At 37.8% G+C, this 19,772-nt stretch overlaps 1 protein-coding gene across 2 annotated transcripts in view; it reads right to left on the bottom strand.

The window, feature by feature from the left end:
* CEP112 (centrosomal protein 112) overlaps window positions 1-19,772 on the bottom strand; it is a 157,148-nt gene that overhangs the window by 86,739 nt on the left and 50,637 nt on the right. Inside the window, exons 18-19 of one of the 2 annotated variants that reach the window (XM_062010710.1) lie at window positions 13,469-13,604; window positions 10,179-10,286 (exon numbers count right to left, since the gene is read on the bottom strand). In XM_062010710.1, coding sequence (XP_061866694.1) covers window positions 10,179-10,286; window positions 13,469-13,604 — 244 coding nt within the window. The remainder of the gene's footprint in view (window positions 1-10,178; window positions 10,287-13,468; window positions 13,605-19,772) is intronic. The other variant, XM_062010711.1, reaches the window with a different exon arrangement.

The raw sequence follows: 19,772 nt of genomic DNA on the forward strand, positions 1-19,772 counted from the left end.
ACAGCCTCTTCTGGGATCAAAAGGAAAATGCGTCATCCCTGCTAGGAGCAGGAGCATCCTTCCGAAAATGGAGCAAGTAGAGCAGATGCAATATTCTATGGTTTAATAGATCTACATTATTTAATAACACTAAAGAGTTCATCAACAGATGCCTGAAGTCTCTGACGGAGTTAACCCCCCAGGAGGCATACATTATCTGCACTGGGTCTGGGTCCTTAGTCAAAGTTCTTTAAGTCAGGTTTTTGCCCAAGGTTTGAGTATAAAACTGGCTTCTCTTCAGATGCTAGCAGCATCAATGTCCCTAAATGAAAGAATTGTTGCTCCCTAAAATAACTGTCAAGGTTTTACCTCAGTTATTGGCAAAAACGTTCACCAGTTTCTCATAAATCAGATCCAATTAAAAAGAAATTAAGTCAATAAGAGCAGTCTTCTTAGTCAAACACTTTGCTACTTACTGGATTTTCAGCTGGTTGTGTCATGGAAGAGCTGGACTAAGAGTTTGTTGCAGGGAACTTGAATTATTCAGGCTTTCACTTTTTTAACTGAAGACAAATGGCAGCAGGCAGAGAACACATACCCAAAAAGGGCAAGGGACAGATCCTGCTGCTTCAACCAGCTACACAACACTCATGAATGTCACCAGTTTACCCAATCAAAGTAATTACAATTTTATTTCATAATCTCTTCCCTTACAGCATTTCTATTATAGACAACAATGGCTTTGAATTTAAGAGGTGGAAAGAGCTAAAGTCTTTCTGCATGCAGGAGGGCTATCCATGCAGTCTGCTATGTGGGAAGAGAAAGGTTGGTAGTGTAAGGGAAAGTGTTTTATAAAAGGCATATTTGTTGAAGCAAAAAACCTCACCACTTAAAGCAAAATATTCCACAAAATGGCTTTGGTTTGCGTTTTAGAGATTTCTAGCAGGAAGCAGGGGTGGAGAGAGGAGAGGAGAGAAAGGATGTGGACAAGAGCATTGTCTTCACTCAAGTTCAAAGACCTAGAAAACTCATCATCCCTAATGAATATTAACAAGTACTTCACATTTGTAACCAACAAAACATGCTTTCCTGTACAAATAATGTGAAGTGACTGAGCAGCTTGTTTGACCGCACTGGTGAACACTCAGGAAACCTCCCGTTCTCCTCAGAACTGCTGCCAAGCACTACAGCTTTTCTTCCACTCCTCCCCCTCTTGTTCTTGTATTGTTGTTGGTTTTTTAAAGGGAAAAAAGAAATGTATACCAACAGAAAGGAAAAAAAACCACCATGCTGGTTTTCAGCAACAACGGGATTTCTTCATCACAGGAAAACTATATTAATTCTTCATAAATCAGTATGGATTCTGTCTCTTCTTTGAGGTGGAGAGTGCCTTTATGAATGATATAACAAAACCACCTCCTTTAAAAATTGCATCACGTTGAGATCTTTCCACATCTACTCCCAGATGCTTAGCACTTCATCAGATTACATTAAAATGTCCACTCAAATCTAGACAGGGTCTAGAAAACAGAGGGTTGTAGGTGTTAATTCAGATAGATGGGCAACACGATATTCACAATGAGAATTGGGGGTGACACTGAAAAGATACATTAATTAAATAATAGAGTGTGCCCTATTACCATAATCAGGTCATATTCATTGTGGCTTAGATGTTTCCCCATTTTGTCCTCCCAAAGATGAGATTCTCTTATTCTCTTCTTTGCACATTTGTTCCTATCTCCAGCCACGGCCTGCACACTAAAACAAGCAGGTTGGGCTGATCCCATAGCTGTTCTTACCATGAAACTACTGGCATTAATAAGGAACACAAGTCTTTTAATATTGTGAATTCCTCTTACATTAATTCCTCACATTTTGATTCTTCCCACACCAGTATAAGGCAACAGACAACCTCTGACTTACTAAGCCATCTCCAGAATACCATCCTTCACTTTTAAATCTCTGCTTTGAATTGAAATGTAACAGAATTTACTTGTTCTTGCAGAAAAAAAGAAGGGATGAGAGAAGACAAATTCTTAAGAAAAAGCTGAAGAAGATAAATCCCAGAACTGTGGCTTTCTTTTGCTATTCACTAGCGTAAATGTACACACACACACAGACTGCCAAGCAAACGTGGCCACGTGGTTCATGCCCACTCTATGCAGGACACTGACAGTTACAGCCAGGGATGCATGATGGTCCAACACAGGCAGATGAAGTGCACCCAAATGGAGAGGTGCTTTAGAACAGCCTGCTAAAATGAGAGACAATCTAATAAAGAGCTAAAGCGAAATCACGCTGCTGTTAGCGCTGGTTCTGTTTGTACATCTGAAGAACAATGATCTACAGTCAATAGTTTGCTGATTGCAGGAGATACTTTCAGAAGCCAAATACCTGTAATACAATCAGCAAATATCTTTTAAGTCCCTAATACAGGCAAGAGCTTTTACTATCCAGTTTTTGCTTTACATCACACACTAAGTTTAGGCTTTTCAATTTTAGAACAATTTTGACTTGTTCTCAAGAGCAAGTATGTCTTTGAAATTCTTTTTATAGTCCCCAATGGAGGGAAAGGAAATTAGTTAGCTCACTACCCCTTTGAAAAATGTAACTGCTACAATAAATACTGGACATCAAAGTACAAAAATTCATGTAAATTTATGTCCACAATTCCAGGAATACTGTAAATAACACCTATATAAGATACATTTTTGCATGGCAGGATAATTTTATTAGCACTATTTCAGCATGACTGAGCTTCTGAGGGCTGGAGAAGCCACCAGTAAGTTACACATGCCATGCAAAGAATTGAACTGAACTCACTCGTACAGCATGCACATAAATACATCTATTTTTCAGCAATTCTATCTTATAAACATTTAAGTATGTTTGTAAATCAGGTGTCTTCACCATCAGTGGCTCAAAACCAGCCCCAGTCTCTGCCCAGCACAGCATCCAACTCATGAGCTATTCCCAAATAACAGCTCTGGTAAAATCTAGCGTTTTCTATTTCCTAAGCCTATAAATAAATGTTGTGTGTATCATGAGGATATGGGGATTACCCATCTCCACAAATACACTGCTTCTAAAAGTAATCTGATATAACAGGCTGGAGGATGGAGTATTAATCATGCTGGGCTTAGCATAACTTTGGGCAGGAAAGAAGAATCTCCACTGCAAGGCAAGGGAGCATACCAGAACTACCTTGCAGCAGATAAATGGATTTTAAAAGTACACTCTTTTTTAAGATTTTGCAATAATTTGGAACACAAAGGACTCCCAAGATATAAGGGCTGTAATGAGCCGAGGGCAAATGGGACAGTGAGGAAAATACATCAGTGCAGAACCACATATTACCACTGAAGTAGCAAATACATATAGGATAATGTATATCCATAGCAAATGCATTTTGCTCTCCATTTCATTGCAGGCTGAAATCATTTAATTGGCATGACTGTGTTGCCTGTTATACTTTGCCTTATAATCGACCACTAATAACTGTCTTTCACCTGAAGAAAGACATACTATACTTTCATACTATAAACTGAAAGAAATTCTCTAAAGAGACAAGCTGATCTATTAGCCAAATTGCAGTTTGATTTACCCTCCCTGCTGCAACAACAGACCTGAGTGGTCTGGCTGTGTATAAATTCCACACCTGACCTGGAGATTTTACTTCCAAAGGCCTGCCAGAATTTTATTTTTAAATTATGGGCAGCACAAACTTTGCCTCAATCTTCCCATCTTCCAGATCCTCCTGCTGCCAGGAAACTCTGCTTTTTCACCAACATGTTGGAAATGAAGTTGCAGACCTGTGATTATATCACACTTTGTGTGTGATGAAGGTAAAGGGGTCCCACCTCCCTCTTCAGCGCACCTGTGCCAGTAAAGCCAACAGAAATATGTCTTTCAAACTAGTATACCTTGAGTCACTGCAAATGCCTGTTTGTAGCAGGTTCTGGTACAGAACTTATTGTACATCATCTTTGTTTAGGGATTCAGAGTTTATCCAAGGACTTTCTTTGAACACTGAGAATCAACTTCACAGGCCTCCTCAGTCTGTCTTGCTATTTACTGCAGGCACCAATTTATGTTCCTGGAATCATCTTCCCTCTCTCTCTCCTCCCTCCAAAGTTGATTCTGTTGACTATACAGGGAGCTCAGGCTTTTAACTCTGAATCACACACAAGTTAGATGCCTGAAGGAGACAGTGTAAATACACATCTGCCTGGTTAACAATTCTGTAAACAACAATGGTACAGCGAGAAGGCTTCTACCCACTCCTTACTTGGAGGTTTAATTTGTATCCTTTTCCCATTTCAGATTTTAAGCTATATCATACAGCAAAAAGTTGATGATGATGATTGAAGAAACAATTCCTTAGATATTCTGTACAAATGGCATTCATCTGTGTGTTGGGATGGTTCAAAGGAAACATTTATGCATCCTAGATTAATTTATCAAATGAAATTTATGCAGCTTCTTGCTGATGACATGAAAAATGTAGAGCCTCTGCTAACGTGCTCATTTGGCCTCCATGCAAAAACAGACTGTATTTCAATTATCTTAGACTAGAGACAAAGAGGAGAGGAACAAAGCTTTTTACAAAGACTGTGTCCTTATAACTGAACTAGAATACTAAAAATATATTCAGGGATTCACAATCTAAATGGACTGTTTAAAATACAGCTAAGGAATGCCCACACGTGTGGGTAATGGAGCAGTCAAAATGCAGCTAGAAGAAACAGAAAAGGAAGAATGAGGACAGAAGAAAAGCTAGGACACAGATGTGGTGGCAGGAATTCTTCACTGAGGACAAAACAAGCTGAATGTTAAGCTTCTGCTTAAGCCACTGCTCCAACTGAACCCTTTGGCAGGACTTGCTTCTTCAGTACTCCACATCCACAGGACTAAATGAAACACCTCAGTTTAAATAGTCCTTCATTGCACAGGCTTTTCACAGCCATTCTCAAATGCTTTTCACAGACAGTATTTCTTTTCCCTGAAGAATTTCCTTTCAAAGTCTCATCCCCAAGTCACAGTAGTTTCTTGGTTTAATGCTAAATCCCCACTTTTTACTCTATTCCTTACCTATACTCTATTTCCCCCTCTCTCCCATGAGCCTTTACACCACTCTTTCACACCCAAACTGTTCTGGCTCCATTTCCTAGAGAGGACATAGAAATTCTCAGTTAACATTTAACTGCTGAACTCTTAAATATCTGAATTAAGCCATGTTTATTACCTGAATACACTTGAGTAGATCTTTAAGGGAAAAATAAAAACCACACCTACGTCAAAAATACCCTTCCCTCAGATAAAAACTGATCCAGGCCAAAAATATCCTATACCTCCAACATTTCAAGGAATTATCACTACAGTTTTAAGCAAAAGCAAAACATCACCTCAGCCTTGATAATGCAAACACTGATGCAACTCTTGATACAAAGTTAAATGGTTAAAAAATATCAGGGGAGATGCCCAATCATTAAATATTAATCATATAACACTTCAGAATATTTTCAAGCAACTGAGCGTGAGTTTGTGCTTGGAACTTTAACATTAAACTAGTGCTGAATGTTTGTTTTCAAATATATATACTTAAGTATAATAACAATGGTTGTCATCTTTTACCTAAGACAACCTCACTCTTTAAATTCATCTCCATAAAAAGTTATAAAATACATACAGAAAGATCTAAAGAATATTCTTCCTCTCCTAATATTTTCCTCTGCTCCAGCACACTGCAAAAATAAGAACAATTTCCCAGCTTTACCTCAGATACTTGTCCTTCCTGCTGGCAGGTAAGATTACAGCTATGCTTTTTTCACTTTTAACCAGCTGATTCTGTACTTTCTTTATATAAAAGGCATATTGGAGCTCAACCACACCTTTGCATTTCTCCAGACTTAAAAGCATAGACTATTTCTCTTATCTTTAATATCCTTTCAAAGTGATTTTGTTAAATATCCAGTAAAACATTTCTGAAGGTGTCTTGTTGCTTTCCTGTTTGGCTAAATAGGACAAGACAACAACTCTGATTACTCCTTCGTGAGTTTTACAGAAGTCAGAAGCCAACAATAAATGTCACAAGAAAGGATTTCCTGAGATATGGGGAGATTTTCAGCTATCCCATAACTTTCCATAGCAAAGTGGAAGCAGGAATAATTATTTTTAAAATAAGTAGTGTTAAAGAAAAGATGAATCAGAACAAAAGGCTTATTTATATGTTCCAGTTGACATCTCTCTGAAAGTACATCCATCACTATGTCCATAACCTAGCACGTGACACCATCCTGTGTGACAATAATTCAGCAACTGTTTCATGGTCTGTGTGTTCTCACAAGTAGGAAAATGAAATTTCATCCACTTTGGCTCTCTTACTAGTCTTGAATCTCCACTTCTTCACAGTCACTCAGTCATAGCACTTCAGCAACTATTTATAGCAAAAAATGGATGTAACAGTGATCATAGTGATCTCTGTTTTTTAAAGGATAAGCTAATGTCATTTAAACATTAAGATCTCTAAAAGTTCACTGAAAGTGTTCCACTCATGACAATTCATGAAAATGTGCTTGAAACAAAGGTGAATAAATACTTGACTGCTGCAAAACATCCCTACATGATGCTCTGTCACACTACAAGTGCTCTGCCGTGGTACCACAGCTCTCCCAGAGAGACAGGCTCTCAGACAGTGCCCAACTCGTCTGAATATGGGGGGGAAAAAAGCAAACCCATTGATTTTTCTGTCAATTTTTTATGTCTAAAATCTCTTCTTGAAAAGTTTGGGCACATGCTCTTTCAAACATTTGGACTTGCAGAAAATGATTTCAGCAGAAACACTTCCCAGGTATTCTGAGCTAAAGCGAGGGTGTCATTAGAAAGCAGGGAGTGGGGGGAAAATAGAAAAGGAAAAAAAGGGAGGGGGGTGCAAAAAACCAAACAACCTTTTTTCCTGTGCTGACGGTGCCATAAAGCCCGACTAAAGATACTGCAACCATTTCAAAGGCAGGAAAGGCTGAGGCCTTCGCTGTGGTGTCCACTGGCTTTGAAGTGCCGAGAGCAGCTGCTCCCAGCAGATAGGAACTGTGGTGCTGCTGGAGTTATTTTTTTCTTCAAAATATACTTTCAAATCTAACAGCTGCAAGTAGAACAAAGTTAAGCTAAAGTATATTTAAAGAAAAAAAAAAGCCATCAGATTCTCTCTAAGAGTGTTCTCAGTGGATACTTCAAAAGAAAGTGGCACTGAATCAGATGAAGCTGGCACCAGGAGTGACATGTGACAGCTGAAACCAAATACAGCAAGATCCAGAAGTTCTTTGCTTTATTGGTGGCATTAGAAAAGTTAACAAAACATTAACTGTTATGGTTTTGTATAGTTTTTTCCTAATTTCTTTTCAAGGACAATTACAAAACCCCAACTCACATATCAGTTTATTTATTGATAAACATCAATATATAATATTTCAGTATATCTAATCTACAGGCAGAGCAAACTTTCAGCCCAACAACCAGCACTTCATGTTCACACCAGTAATCTCTTTGAAATCAATATTGAAGGACAGTCCTGTGAAGCACAAGCAAAGCAGAGATGTAAAACCACAGCTCTCAAGCTCCTACACTTCCAAGACATTTTTCAGATTTAACACATCAGTTATTTGGGTTCTTCATTATCGATTTGACTACATTCCCAGGCAGCTGAATTGCCCCAGTAAGCTGTCAGTGCTACCTCTGCCACTCACCATGGCAATCTATGCAAAATACATCTGAAGGTTGATTTTCCTTCCCTTTGTGTATAAATTGCATTTGACAATTAGATTCAGACACTTGAAACAGAACATCTCAAAGCAATTACTACATCAGTCTCTCCCTATCCAAAAATGAAAGAAAGGGGAAAAGAAAAAAGAGATGCAGTAAAACAAGCAGGTAAAGTCTGCTTTAAAGGTGGTTTAGAAGTTCTAAAGCATAAACAGAGACTAATATAGACAAATACAAATTGGAACTACAGAAAGGAAATTTTAAGAGTGGAAGAACTGAGCTCATATTGGGTTCTGTGGCTGGGCTGAAGGAGCTTTGTACTGCAGAAAGGACAATACAATAAGAACATCATTTCCAATGATAACCCATGGCAATCTGCAGGAAGGGTCACATTTTTCATGTTCACAAGCTTTCAAAGAACATTCCAAATGAAGTACAAAGAGAAATAAACTTTTAGAAAGGGCATAAACAGGATTCCTCTGAAAAGTCTTCTGAGCTTGTCACTGTTTTGCTTGTTTAGTGCTGAAACCCTTTCCTGTTTTCCTTTCAGTGACGTTTCATGAAGTCTAGCTGTTCTTTCTTACCATAAAAAGTAGCTATCCTAAATAAGAGTGAAGCAGCAAACATCTCTTATTGGGAAATGCTTTCACTGGTTATTACCATAATATTAACATTGTGACAGAATAGTAATGTAAAAAGATTTGCCAAAGAAGTTTTAATGAACATGTTCATTGCTTGGTTTGGGGTTTTTTTTTTTGATCCAATCAATCTCCAGAAGGTCTGACTATAATTGGCAAGATGATAGAAGAAAACAAATAAAAGCCAAAACATGAAACTATTAGGCATTATCATTTGTCTTTCATGCATTAAATCAGCCAAACACTTGGCAGAAGATTTTATGTATTGCTTGGTAGCTCTTACCATGTATACTGAAAGACAAAGTTACCATTTGTAGGTAGGAACAGGAATGTCATAATATCTGATGAACTGCAGATTAGTATTTATATCTCTACAGATCATGTTCCTAAAGCTAGGAAGAAAATCTTTGAATAAATGCTTACTTTGGACTTTAAAGATGCACTGCAAATTGGAAGAACTGTAAATAAAAAAGTGAACCAACCATCTCACTAAGTTGATGTGAACATAAAAGTCTACTAAAAATTCCATCTTTAAGCAGACACTCAACTAACCACAACGCTTCCATCCATCGCTTCCCACCATCCTTCCTTCAGTGTGCCCTTTAATTGACATCTGACATCCTCACCCTTAATGCAAGCATGAAACAAAACCCCCCAATAGCTATGCAACCCAGACTATTCCTGAATCTTAAACAGTATCCCACAGTTAAAATGTCTGTGTAGATGTATCTCACTATAACACGGGACAGGTTCACACTCTTTGTCAGGTGGCAACCCAGTCAGTAATGCTGCCAATTCTAAGTGGTGATAAGGAAAATACTTTGATCTGAACCAACAAACTCTCCTCTGTTGATATAGCCACAAATAAAATATGCTATTGTTCCTCCCAAGCACAGGCAAAGGTCTCCCTCAACACCTACCAAAGTGATCTTGTTCTTTAATTATTAGAAAAAGCCCCTTCCAGATGGACCACAGAAGGTCTTGTACCACAAGGCAACTGCAGCACTTCAGCCAAGAAGATAAGCAGAAATGAAGCCACACTTCCCTGATAGAAATGTAAACGTATATCCCTGCAAAAACACTGATAAGAGAGAACTCTAAGCTTATGGACTAACCATGTCATTGCTAGAAAGCAATCAATATTTTTCCTCTATCATTTACCAGGTGTTACCAAACAGACAGCACTGAAGTTCCGAGACAAAGTGACCACCTTATGCCTGGGTTTGATAGGCTGATTCAGCTGCGTGGCTCTCAAGCCCATTTCATGCCATAATTTGTCTCCTTCTATTTCTGCTTTTTTCCCCTGTTACACTTCACAACACAACTGAACTCAAACTTCTTGTCTCCACCCAAAAGCTTCCTGAGCATTTCCCAACCCTGAAATTACGTTACAATAAAGAAAATCACTATCAGTGGGCCAAAAAAAGCATTCATGGGAACACTCCCCATGGTAAAAATGCTAAAAAGAATAAAACACTGTTTCTTGACAAGAAAAACAGATAACACATTAAATAATTTCATCTGGTCATTGTGAAAATAGGTGTTGCCACCTGTAAGCCTGGGAAACTATTTGAAAGAGTCAAAGGTACAAAGATTTGCAAAGAGGAAACAAAAATATTTTCTCTGTAGACTCTTCCCTCTCCATCCCCCATCACGTCACCTCTGAATGCTTATAAATTCTATCTCTAAATAAAAAACAGCAATGCACAGTGAGAAAAGGATTAATCCTACCACAGGAACAGACCTACATCTGCATGAAAGAAAGGATGTCTCTCCTTCACTCAAAGGAGCAAACCAACTGACCTGTTGCTCGTATCTTTGTTTGAGCTCCTCCAATTGCCAGGAGAATTCTTTGGATTGTTTTTCTCGGAGCGATTTTGATCTGCTTAGATCTGCTTCAACCTTTTCCATCTACATGGTAAAAGAAAGGGAATATTTCATTCTTTTTTTTCTAAAAAGGCATAGCTTGAAATTTTTTGATGTTTCCACAGTTGTTTACAACCATTGAAGAGGTGAATATAAGTTACTGAGAAGGATAATATCACTATTTATAGGTAGTGAAAATGAACATTCTGTCACTACAGGATTATTAGTTACTTGAGGATATAGTGATCATCTTTACCATGCCACTCCCTCATTACAAAGCATTGGCTCAATTTTTCACTGAAATGGTGAACATGCCATCAAAATTACGTATTTTTTTTCTAGACATACTTCAGACTCATATATTTTACTGAAAAATGTACTGCCTGTGGAAATCCAAGGGAAATCACGTGTGAGTGAGTGCACAAACTGCCCATTTAAAGTAAGTTTACATTAAATCAGTAAAATAACTTAAAAGATAATCATTTGGCTGCAAGTAAAGTTCTCTGAAGATAGTCATCACCTATGAATAATGAGTCTCACAGATTCCAGCTCACAGCATCAAGGAAGCAATTTCATAACTCAATTAACAAAGGCTTTTGTATCAAAAGCACAAGTGTTAGCTGTACATTAGGCATGTTTCCAGAGGAATATATACACACACCCCCTGTACTATGGTGTAGTGTGTACTCATCAATTACTTTTAGGTCTATGTCCCAACACAAGCAGTGAATAAACTCTGTCCCTGAAAAGGGGAGAAAAAGGGAGTAGCTGTCAGGAGGATGAGTGTTGCCCCACGTCCATCTGCCGTTCCAAAAGAAGAAACGTCTGAATTCCTGCACCACAAGCTAAAATCCTGTTTGGCCTAAGGGAGTGCTCCATCTTCAACAGATGTCTTTGCCAATCGGCCTGGACGTCACTTCTAAGCCAGGGAAAGAGGAAAAAAAGGCAGTACTGAGAGTGGGAAAAGCATTTCATTGGAAAATACTGCAGCAAGAGAGGAAGACAGGATTAGGAATAGTTGGACAGATAGAAAGTGGAAAAATAGAATAGAAAGGATCAAGGTATCCTTCCAGTAGCTCTTGAAACTCACTGCTACTATCTGCTATTAAAAAAGGGGACTGCAATATATATTTTATGAATAATTGTCTCAACTCACTCATTGCATGTTCATAGCCATATTTTACTCATTTCAATAAAAAAAGAAAAAGAACAGATCTTGTTATCTTACTGAAGGATTATTTTTTTACTTATTTGTAAGAGAATGTAAATGTACTAAAAAGTGATGCAGAAATATGCAAAGGTGTTTTAACTCTACTGCCTTTTGTGCTTTACTCATTAAGCCACATTAACATATTTCCTACAAGTTCCAATAGGGCTCATGATCATTATTTGCTAAACCCAGGAAACACTAGATGTAAAGACCCTGACATAATCTATGTATTGTTGCTCTTTTTGCTAGGTACTGGTAGAGAAAATGCAGTTCTCACAGTTAAAAATCTACCATCAATAGGCAATTAGGTGACTCAATAATCACAAGCTTGACAAAATAGGAAGCAGATGGGAAAAAAACCACAACAGGGCAAACTAATGAATGAAATATTGATTACAAAAACTGAAAATGCTAGATCATCCTACTTATCTCCATAATTAACTCTACCACACATCAAAAAATGGCTTGAGAAGCCCAGTATTTCTAGTGCAGTTAGAAGTACGGTGTTGCTATAGCTACTACAGTTTTTGTTTTATAAGTAATAGATTCCACCTAACCACAAAAAATAGAATTTTCCAATATGTTACAAGCTAAAGGGTGATTTATCTAAAGGGTATGTGTGTGCAGAAGAATGAGAAAGGACAAAGCTATGAAGACAGCTTCAGTAGTGTTTCTTTGATGTATTTCCTTGAACCTTGATTCCTGTAGAACAGGACTGCTCAATCATACAATATGAATCACTATTCCTATATTTTAGCACGCAAGTAGGGACAGAATAAAGCTGTGGCTTATTCTTGGAGTACAGTAAAATTTGTTTTCAGAATTTCCCAGAACACAGTAATAGCCTAAAAGAAATTTCCAGTCATTTTTAAATGACAATTGACTTCAAGCTTTCCAAATTCTTTTGCACATTTCTTTGTTTTCCACTGGTTTTGTTTGTCAGGGTTTTTTTTAAGTGAATGAAACTATTAATTGTCTTTCTAGAATCTCTACATATCCCTTCTGCAGCAGAAGTTGGAGAAGAGTCTCATGGCACAGAAAACATCGGATTAAAATTGTAGGATTTGTCACATTGCCCCATGGGTCTAGTTTGCAGAACAATATTGCTTCTATAAGTTTGTTCTTGCTTTTCTTATTGCCAAATTCTATTATTTGCTGGCCTTACTTCATAATCTCACTTTTGTTGAGGATTTTCAGAAAAAAAAACACCTTCACAAGAACAAAAAAACAGAGTTCATTGAATTAAAGGCCAGCAGCCTCAGAAATCCATTACAATATCAGATTGCAGTATCCTACTGTCAACAGCAAGGCTTAGTTATGATAGGTGAGGTTAGAAAACTGAGTATATGGTCAGGCAGTATTACAAGCTTGAAATATGTAGAAAGATTTCAACCACATGAGCAATTTCAGGAAATGCTCCCTTCTCTCTCCTTTTTGATCACCTGCCACTTGTTCCTTATTTCAGTCATTGTGTTGCATTTACAAAATCCCAGGGACAAGGGTTTAACTATTGTTTGTGACATAAGGATTTTAAGACACTACAAGCTTTTAACATGAATTCCTGCTACTAATTTACAGAGACAGAAAAATGGATCTCTGCGCACAACTGCCAGCAGCCACAATGGCTCTGCCCCTGTTTAGGTTCACACTGATTATAAGACCTCATTAATGGAAGACAGTCATTCCAAAAAGAGTAGGAAGAGACACACATTTAAGTGGAAAATTACAAACGTTGTTCCATAGGGGTGTATAAACTAACACTTTATACTCTCAGTCCTGAAAAATCCCTAATCAGTATCATAACTGCAGATATCTTTATAACAATGACAATTCAGGCTTTGTTAGAAAGATGAAACAACTGCTAACATCCCTTTTCGACTTGCCAGCAAAGACACTACATTGTGAAAGATTTTGATGTAGCACTCTCAAGTGAAGCATGTTTCTGGCATTATAAGATCAGAATATGCTATCCTACTGAGACAGAGTTTCAGAAAGGCTGGCATTGTGACCTCCTCACCTGCTGTTTCATTTCAGCATAGACTTTTTCCGAGTTCAGCTCCACCTGCCGCTTAAACTCCTCCAGGGCAGCATCTGCCTGCTGGGCCTGCAGCCTCTGTACCTCTGTCACCCGACTCAGCTGCTCCTCCTTCTCCCTAGAAAGGCACAGAAAATTTTCAGAGTTCAAGTATCAAATAAAAGAACAAGTGTGCTAGTGTAAAAGAGAGGCCTTTAACCCTATCAGTTTAAAATAGTATTCAGATTTCAATTTCCTGTCCCAGCTTCTGCCAAACTTCCCTTAGCAATACTTTGAAGAAGGGAGTAGAAGGCTAGAGTCAGTTTTGCTTTCTCTTATTGAATTTTGCACACCTAAACACGGCATTCCTAGCTTATGAAAATACCCCCTTCAAAGTCTGTGATGACTTGAATGCTTTATTACTCACTTCTTGGAATCACAAAGCAGTGGGAAAATTACAAAGCTCAATATCGCTGCTAAACATCACTAAATGCAACACCACTGGAAAACCCTCTTTTTTCATCCCACCTTCATGATCATCTTCTGTCATTAAAAAACAAACAAAAAAGCCTTATCCCAGTGACATCTTTGGTTAGACAAGTGCAGGATTAGTCACTGCTTGACATGTATCAAAATGCAAAGCAGGGTAATGCGTGACATATGGTACCTTCTTAATCTATTAGAAACCCATAATGCCATAATATCTATTCAGCCTTTAAAGTAATGACAGATGTTAAATCTTTATGCAAAGATATTTCATATTAACAGCCTATACTACTTGACATATTAATGTCGATAGATACCTATAGAAATTGGTTTGGGTTTAAGACATCGTAGTATATCAATAGTAATGCATGTATAGCATTTTATGTACATAGATACATACACCATCACCTCCCCGAAAAATGACGCATCCATCATGTTGACACATCACAGATAAAAAGTCTGAATCTCTAGATATTTAAGACATTTTGATGTGAACTCCTCTCACAGAAGACAACGAGGCAGCGTTGTTAATGCTCTGTTACACGTTTCTGGTATGGGAGGTCAGTGGAGTTGCTTGGCTTTGCATTAAAACACAGGCAAACTCAACAAGGGCATCAATGGACAAAGCTGGCTCCACCAGTGGCTTGTAACAGAAGAGACATTCAAACAGACCTGTGGTTGACATTTTCATTTTACAAGCAGAGGAAGTACCTCATGATAAATTTCCCATTTTGACAGAAATGATTTCCATATAAAACAAAGAATCTGACACATAAGAGACGGAAAAGACCGGCTAATTCATCTAGTCTGTCACCTTGCCAGCTGTTATAGCCTTTTAGAAAGGTCAGGAAGCTGCCAAGCCCAAAGTTACAGTATTCACATCCTCTGCTGTGGTTTTCATACCAGACTTTGACAATAGGACAAAGAACAAAATCTTACATATTCAAAAAGTATCTGTTTGCAGTATAGGAGAGCAGAGTAATTCTATTAGCAAAGAGATCAAAGAAACACCACAAGCTCTCAGTAAGGATATTACTGTTCTTAGGGTTTTTTTCATTCTGCATATTTTAAAAAGTAAAATTATTTTGGTACCTTAGAGCTGACAGAACAATTGAGACATAAGGAGACTATTATATTAGAGAAAAAGCAAAATATCTTCCTCACCCAGAAGAAACCTGAACAAAACAGAGCACAATCCTGTACACATTCTTTGTGATAATGGTTTACTGGCTTTGGTTCTGTGTTCAGAGAAGTAGGTGTGCAAATGTTCTTGCTAGAGAGCACCCATCAATATAAAGATATGCTTTATTTTTACTGTCTCAGCAATTCTACTTTCTAAACTCCTTTGAAGGGAAAGCATTTCTGTACAATAACCTAAGTTACCATATTCTCCATTAATTTATGAGACAATACAAATTATTTCATTTCTCACATTTCTCAGAATGGGCACATGGATGTTGCCTCCAGAGCTAAAAATTATATGATTTGCCTGCTGAGTTAATTGTGCATCAGCTCTAGCTGCAAAGACACTTGTCTCAATTATCCCCCTCAAATCCATGTACTAGAGTGCTGCTGAATATAGACATTTCTCAGCTAATAGCTGTTTGATACAGAATTATGGTGAGCATATCATTCCTGTCCCACAACAAGATCTACCAGCAGTTCACAGGAAAGAATATGTAAAAGGCTGGACTATCTTCCAAGCCCTATGTACAGCACAACACCATGAAGGAGAAGATGGCAGTGAGTAGCAGCACGCTTCACCAGCAGAGCACTATCCACAGAGGTTACCTTGGAGGATATCTCAACTTCTCCTCCCAAAGATCCTTAATTCAGTTGTGGGCACTGGGTAACAACTGGAAACAAACCCAAAAAGCGAAGCTTCTTCAAACATATCCACACTAGCAAGTGTCAAGAGACATTAGAATCACACTTTAGTCCAGTCTGATGGAAATGCAATAAGTCCAAATGTACAAGGACCAGATGTCCATCTTTGAGCTGTTAGCAAGCCTCCAAATTTATGCCTCTTCTTCCTGAGGAATATATCTGTATTTCGAAACACAATCATGTAAAATTTAGGAGTGTGGTTTTATGTATCTTCCTTTTTTTTAAGGACTTAATCCCATGAATAGATGCAACATCTCATTATAATCAGGAATAAAACTTCACTTTTCAAGGGTGCAGGAGCTAGGCCTCTCTACTTTTTGTGCAGCTGAGATTTGTACAGAAGCTTAGAAAACACAAACAACAATGGACCACCTTTTGCAAATATAAGAAAAGCTTTACTTTTTTTCCCAAGACACTGAGCAATGTGCCTTGCATGAAGCACTAAACTATTTACTTTGAAGATTATTTTTTCCAGTTGGACTAGTTGTGGGGCTGAATACAATACATCACTTAAATCCCCTAAAGCTGAGCCGGCTTGAATATAAAAATAGGGTGAATTTACTCTTTGGCCCCAATTTATAGAGCAGCAAACTCCTCTTGTTTCAATGTATGAAGGATACAGCAACAGAATTAGTAATCTTACACAGCACAAACTATCTCAGTGAATGTTAACTATGAAATCCAGAATTGCAGTTTCAGAAAGCAGCACTCTGAAGTGTACTGATAAATGGAAAATATCAACATCTTACACATTTCCTCTTCATGCTTAATCATAACTTTCCTTGCTTCGTAAAATGCCTTCCAAGAGGTAACAACTAAACACAGTAAGACATTACAGCACTGCAAGTCAAGTTAATGAAACACAGGGAAACTTGGTGATTTACATGAGAGGTCAAATAAACTCGAGATGGGTCAGGAAACATAGTATGGACCAGCACTGCCACTCACAGGGTTCTCACCGTTCCCTCTATGAAAGCAAGGGCTGAGCAAAAGCAAACAAGAGCAGGAGATGCACCTGGTTTGGTCTCAGCCTCTTCAACAAATTAAAACGTTTTAGATTGCACGTAAGCACACCCATGTACAAAACACGGACAACTTCCTGTCATTGGGCACTACAGAAAAAAGACTGGCCCCATCCTCTAGACACCCACCCTTTAGGTATTTATCAGCATTGGTAAAGTTCCCCTCTCAGTCTTCTCCAGGCTAAACAGTCACAGGTCTTACAGCCTTTCCTCATAAGGGACATGTTCCAGTCCCCTAATAATTCCTTCCTCTCCTTCCCAAATACCAATACTTCCATGGGAAAATGGCTTCATTGCCCATTAAACTGCAAATTATTGACTTTCTGGAAGGTGGCTGAAGAAGGATATTGCTGGGTTTGTTTCAGGAGAGCTTTCCTTTTTATATCTTGACATAAGAAATAAAAAATTACTCACTAATCTCTGTCGCAAGAAAATCAGTTACCACCATTTATGTAGCCCATTTCAATTTCAAAACAACTATATAAACACACGTTCCCACAGGACATGACTTGCTAGACAACGTAATACACAGCATACTGAGTAGCTAAAAGCATAACCTTCATCAAGCATACATAATCAGGAACTTTATCTTACTATCTTTTGTGTATAAGCTACAGACACCTGAGTATCCCTCCACTATACAGACGCATATACAAGATCTTGCCTACAAAAATATAAGTGAACCCATGATCCTGATCCTGTTCATTGATTTTTAGCCAAATAAAAGATCCACAACATCACTTTTTAGCTGGGTGAAGTAACCACTAAAAACTACTCCAAGCAGCCTCTTTAATTTCTAGAATGCAGACTTTTTGAACTACATAAAATATCTATTAAGGCCTAAAGCACCATATATTTATAGAAAGAAGGGGATACTGGTTTAGTTTGTGGTTACAGAAAAGTGCTTTAGTAATAATATTGATTCTCTGAAATCCACAAAAAGAATTTTACATTTCCTGCTCTATTATTTTTTAACAAACTGTGATAGTTAAGTAACCAGCTTTCAGAGTAAATGACATATTGGGCCTAAACATACCCATCTTAGAAGTGGTTAGAGTATCTTACTGTGGAGGGTAGTTACTACCACTAAACAATGAGGTACAAGGGCTCTCCCACCACATGAGCACCCAAACATATGGAATATGTGCAGAACACTTCTTTTTGGTGTGGAGAGGAAGAAAGACAGTGTGAAGTCATTCAAGCGGAATGATAACTAAACCAAAGCCAGATCAAAGGAACGAAGAAGAAAGACTGAAATGTGAAGCTGAAATATTTATTGCCTTCAAAACATCATCCCTATCCTGTCCCTGGGCACTTTAATATTTCGAAGTTGTTAGAAAGCATTCTAACTTGTTTCATCGTTTCAAAGAAATAAAGCAAAAAATATAAAGAAGAGAACAATTTCATCTTTCATTCCCTGATTTTAAGTATAAGATGAGCCTGTCTTTATGAGAAAAAGCATGAATCTGCTCATAAATTGTTTACAGTTTGCATCATTTGAGATGTTAACATCAAAAAGCTCGTCTCCATTCCTTCAAGTAAGCTCTAACAATGAATGATATTTACAACACAGTTGTTATTTTCAACTATATACTTACATTTTAAATAAATAATGAGATAACATTAACAAACTAAACCACTACTTAAAGCTGTTAATGAATTTACTGTAATAGTGCCCATGTATAGTGTGACAGTTCTGTGAAATAAGAATAATGCATTTCATTCATAATTAATGGCTCACAAATTAACTAGGCATTGGTTAAACACACTAATAATTATTACAACTATTTCTCATTATAATAATGACAAGGTAGTGTTGTGCTCGGTGCTTTGCAAACAGAACAAGAACAGCAACTGCAAAATGACGGATGAGATGTGGGCTAAAAGGCTGGGCAAGTGTTTTAAATGTGGCTGGAAAGGAAAATGTTATAATTTTGCTCAACATTGTAGAAACTGTCTCCAAGATTTAGATACACTATGTATATGAAAGGCCACAGAGGCTCAGCTATCAAGAGAGGAGGATTAGAACAGAGATTAATAGTCATGGCTTTTACATGCTGAGATGACAGCTAAACCTCAAACAGGAGAACATGGAGGGGAGAATTAGAGAGACAGGTGCAGATAATGGGTTAGATAAAAGGAGACAAGACTTTTAATTAAAAGGTGGACCAAAAAGTCAGCAGAGCAGATAGTAAATAGATTCATGAGATACCCAGAGAAGAGGTGCAAAGGAGGAAAAGACAGAGATCAGAGAACAGTGCTCCAGCACAGAAAGCTGGAGGGCGAATAAAATAAACTATCTAAGGACAAACTATGGGAGAGATCACCAGGCAGAGGAGGAACGCCAGGCAAGAAGAATCACTTAACACTAACAAAGAACAGCCCAAGATGTGTTACGAGTGACAGAACCAACAGTGGTTGGTAAATCAAAGACTACAGGGATGAAATAACAGTATAAAGACTGTCTCCAATTTTTCCAATACAGAATTCTAAATGAAACATCTAAGTAATTACTTCAGCTGAAAGCATGCCAGTAATATTATTTCAAAGAGGTGCTGACAAAAACATCTGAGGTCAAAAAGCCTTTAATAAAGTAAATTCTTTCCCACCAATCCCGTTTCTTTTCTACCTTTAGACAATGATGGCTACACCACCAAATACTAGTTCAGAATAAACAAGAGAAGAATACAAAAAGCAACCAGATCAGTCACCTACAGAAGGATCTACAAGGACACAGTTTTCATTCTGTCATTCTGCAGATTTAAGGTAACTATTCTTATGGCTAAATAATTGTACTATTATAGTTTAGGATTGAGAATAACAATATCCAAGTTATAATGGACAATATAGTAACTCAATGCTGAGGAATGATAAGTATCTACTCAGCTCATCAGGTTCTTAAGAGAATGGTA

The sequence above is a fragment of the Colius striatus genome, chromosome 18 (genome assembly GCF_028858725.1).
Source record: "Colius striatus isolate bColStr4 chromosome 18, bColStr4.1.hap1, whole genome shotgun sequence".
Taxonomy (NCBI): domain Eukaryota; kingdom Metazoa; phylum Chordata; class Aves; order Coliiformes; family Coliidae; genus Colius; species Colius striatus.